Raw genomic sequence first — 3,904 nt, 5'->3', positions numbered from 1 at the left:
GGGTGCAACAGGGAGCGGGACTGTACGTGCTTTTCTGGCGAGTCGAACGGGGAGACACGTTCGCCTCCCGGGCGCCCTCTTTTTCGGCTCCCAGGGCGCCTCTGTCCCGGCCTGCCGCCCCCTCCAACGAGAATAGCATTAACCTCCTGTTTCTGTTCTTCTTCCTGTATGCCTCCCCTTCCTCTCCCCTCCACCTCCCGCCTTCCATCTGCCTCCGCCTCCTGTCCTCCATCTGCCTCCGCCTCCTCCCGTCCTCCGCCTTCCGCCTTCCGTCTCCCGCCTCCCCCCACACACATCCAGACACACCATCTCGCATCGCCCCACCTCGCCCTGCCTACGCAATATTGCGGCCATCTGTCAAAGCCCTCCCCCCCCCCCCCCCGCCCCACACACACCATCGCGTCGTCGCGCCGCCGCACCCAGCTAACCCCCCGCCTACGAGAGAAGTGTCCACATCTCTTCGTCACCATGGCCATCCCCACTACTCCCGGTCGCTGCATTCGCCTCTTCAAGCTGCACATCCCCCTGTCCCTGGCTGCCTCCTTCCTGGTTGCCGGTGCCTGGTGGCAGATGCACGTCGTCCCCAAGCGCCAGACCTGGGCCGCTTTTGATGCCCAGCAGCGCGCCCTCGCCCAGCAGCGCCTCGCCCAGTAAGTGAGTGCTTGCCGGTGGACCATCGTCGCCGCCTCCTCCCTGCCACTTGGCCCTCGCGGTGGGGACCGGCCGTCCATGTTTGAGAACATGTGGGGAGGGGGGCGGGGGTGATGGCGGAGTCCGCTCTCACCTCCATCCCCCTCCTCAAAGTCGCCCGAGCCCCTCCCGCCTGCTCTCTCTCTCACACACACACACGACACGTGAAAGCATGGGAGACCAGCGCGATGCCACGCATACACACACGCACATACACACATCTAGAAGGCAGCCATGGCCAAGCACCCGCTCGCCTCGCCCCCCCCCCCCTTCCTCCTCGAGTGCGCATGTGCCTCTTGTCAAATGAGTCGGTGCGTGTGCGACGACCCATGCCCCATACACGCCTATCCGAACGCGCAATGCCTCCGCCACCCGTCTGGCCCTGCCATGCTGACATGCAGCACCCTGCCCGCGCCCGCCCTCAGGCTGGAGTGCCCTCTCCTACGCCTCACGCCAGGATGTGCTCCTCGCGCGCACGCGCGCGTCGTCTTCTTCCCCTCAGGAAAGGAGGGTGAGCATATGAGGTTATGGGTGTGAGGGGGAGCTCCTCCCCAGCCAGCCTTGTACAATAATATAGCCCATTCTTCTAGTTCCTCCTGGGGGAAAGAGAAAGAGAGGGGGGGGGGACAAACACACACAGAAGAGCAGAGGTCGATTGGATGAACTTTTTCGGTGATCGGCAGGGGAGGGAAGAATGTGAAGACCCCCAGGAACCAGGGGGGGAGGGGGAGAGGAACAAACGCCAGGTGTGAGGGGGGGCGGGGGGGGCCTAAATGATCAGCGAGCTGGTCGGCTGCGGCACGGGCGCGGCAGTGCCCGACGAGCTGGCGGTCCCCCCGAAAGCCACGGCCGAGGAGTTCGCCGGCTCCCGACGCAGGCTCTCGGTGTTGCCAGCAATGATGCGCTGGCAATTCTCGATCTTGTTCACCTCGGCGCTCAGGCGCGTCACCATTGACCGCATCCACACCTGGCGACGCTCGGCGTTCTGCTTGAGGGTGGCAATACGAGCCTACGATCCGGCAGGGGAGAGAGAGGGGGAGGGGGGGGGGGAGATGTCAGCCAGGGGGTCAAACGGAACCAACACGGGTGGGAGTCCTTTTCATGCGAGCGTACACTGATCTGCTGGTCAAGCTGCGCCGCAGTGGCGAGCTCCGCATCTAGGGGAAAGGGGCGGACAGCCAAGGAAGCGCAGGGCGCCAGGCCGCGAGAGAGGGACAGGAGGATGGGAACGAGGGGGGGGGGGGGGGGGGGGGGGGGTGGGAGGGGGGGGGAAAAGGGGGGGGCCCGCCGTCCGGGGGGGGGGGGGGGGGGGGGGGGGGGGGGGAGGTTAGAGCAGTCCTGCAAAGAGGGGATCCCTGCCATCCCGGCGATGGGGGGGGGGGGGCCGGGGAAGCCTAGACAACGCACCGAGCGCCTCATCGGTGGCCAAGCTACCGGCCGAGGAGTAGGCTGCCGCCGTGGTCGCCGCCGAGGAGGCGAGCAGCGAGTCCCGGCCGGTGGTTAGCTCCAGGAGGCGGGCCTCGGCAGCGTCCGCCCGCTGGGTTTCGGAGCTGAGCAGCGCCTGGAGTTGGGAAATGTGGCTCTCGCGCGACTGGAGCAGCGTGATGACCTCGGAGAAGCGGCGCTCCAGCTCGGCATTGTCGGACAGGAGCCGCGCATAGGCCTCATCCATCGGCGTGGGGAAATCCTCGGCCTTGGTACCCGGAGCACCGGGATGGGGATGGGTCGAGTCCGACACTGTGGTAAAGGGCACGGTAAGGGAGGAAGGGGCGCAGGTCAGCGAGACGGCAATTAACTCGGGGTGGCGCAGGAATGGGCGGGCGAGAGGAGGGGGAGGGGGGGGGGGGGGGGAACGAACTGGCGAGGGTCCAGGCGGCGAGGGGACAGGAAAGAGGAAGGGGCAGGAGGGGACGAGGGGTGGCAGGCGCGGGGGGAGGGAGGAGGATGCGGCGATACGCTTGCCCGATCGGAGCGGGGCTGCAGGGAGGGGCACTTCAAGTGGCCGAGCACGTCGTTCGCATCACCTCTGCGGGGCGCCCCTGCATGCGGCGGGGGGCGGGGGGGGAGGACGGTCATCCGAAAAACGAACGGCCGACGAATGCTCCTCGCCCGTCCTGCACGCGAAGTGGTCCAGGGTCTTCCCCCCCCCCCCCTATCTTGCGAGAGAGGGGGGAGGGAACAACCCACCGCCAGAGGCCGGGTCAATACCGACATACACCGGCCTCCCCCCTTCCGGGCCCCGGCGAGGGGGTGGGGGCATTTCATTTTTTCGGGCGCAGTGGTTCCAAGAGCTCCGGAAATTCAAATGGGGCCACAGTGGGCGGCTGCTCATGGCTTCGATTCTCCGACCTGCTCCAGCCACCCCCACGCCTGCCCTCCATCGCAACGAGCTGGCCAAAGCATATGCGGCTGCAACCCGAGCTGGCCCGGTTTTCATCGGCTCCGCTGTCCGCGAATGCCTGGCTGGGCTGCCACAAAGCCCTCGGCCTTTCCAGGGCGGGTGTGCATCCTCCGGTTGCTGGACGGCCTCTAGCAGAGCATCGCCAGTGTGATATTCGCACGTGAGCAGGTACCAAAACACGGCCTGATCATCGGCAGAGGCAAAATGTGCCAAGCCGCCTCGGCCGAATTTGAGCGAGAGGAGAAGCCAATTTCGACAGACAAAATAGCAACCATAAAATATATTCAGGTTATCTTTTATCCCTGTATTTTCGGTGAGAAAGGCTATTGGGGCGCTCTTTTCGGGCTTTTCGACGTTCGCACCGGCCGGGCCTGTGCCCCGCCCCGGCCCCCCTCCGCCGGAGGGAGGACTGGTGTTCCCCGAGGGGCGGTTCCCCCCCCCCCCAGTGTCGCCTGAGTGCATGGGCACAGGATGCGCCGCGCCCGCAGGGGGACCGCGCGTGCGCGCGCAGGTGTTGGCCCCCCGGGGGTGGGCCCAGGTGCAAGGCGCGGGCGACGGCGGCGGCCGCCAGGCATCGCTCCTCGTGTACAGTATGGGGGTGCTTCAATCTGCGCAGGTGGCCCCTCGGCTGTCTGCCCGCCCTTGGGGGCTCCCTGGGACTTGTTCGCTATTTTTTCACCATCAACCGTCCCCAGAGGGGGGGGGGGCAGAGACGCGGGCGGCCTGTGGCGGACGGGGCTTGGGCGGAGCGGCGGGCCCTGAAAGCAGGAAGTCCCCGCTGGGGGGAGCGAGGGGCCGGCCGGGCTGTGATCG

General features: G+C 66.8%; 2 protein-coding genes across 2 annotated transcripts; one reads left to right on the top strand and one right to left on the bottom strand.

Moving 5' to 3' along the window:
• Positions 1-468: 468 nt before the first annotated feature.
• Positions 469-654, top strand: H696_01523 (hypothetical protein; the record flags this gene model as incomplete). The annotated part of the gene is made up of 1 exon (XM_009495420.1): positions 469-654. One exon carries the CDS (start codon positions 469-471, stop codon positions 652-654), a length of 186 nt encoding a protein of 61 aa, XP_009493695.1.
• A 675-nt stretch (positions 655-1,329) lies between these two features.
• H696_01522 (hypothetical protein) lies at positions 1,330-2,636 on the bottom strand. The gene is made up of 4 exons (XM_009495419.1): positions 2,549-2,636; positions 2,098-2,427; positions 1,804-1,847; positions 1,330-1,699 (listed from the first exon to the last, which is right to left on the bottom strand). Coding segments are annotated over exons 1-4 (615 nt in total). The 5' UTR covers positions 2,550-2,636; the 3' UTR covers positions 1,330-1,459.
• Positions 2,637-3,904: the final 1,268 nt, after the last annotated feature.

The sequence above is a fragment of the Fonticula alba genome, assembly GCF_000388065.1.
Source record: "Fonticula alba strain ATCC 38817 unplaced genomic scaffold supercont2.2, whole genome shotgun sequence".
NCBI classification, from domain to species: Eukaryota; order Rotosphaerida; family Fonticulaceae; genus Fonticula; species Fonticula alba.
Note: the sequence above shows the minus strand (reverse complement) of the source record. Positions and strands in the feature narration are given on the sequence as shown.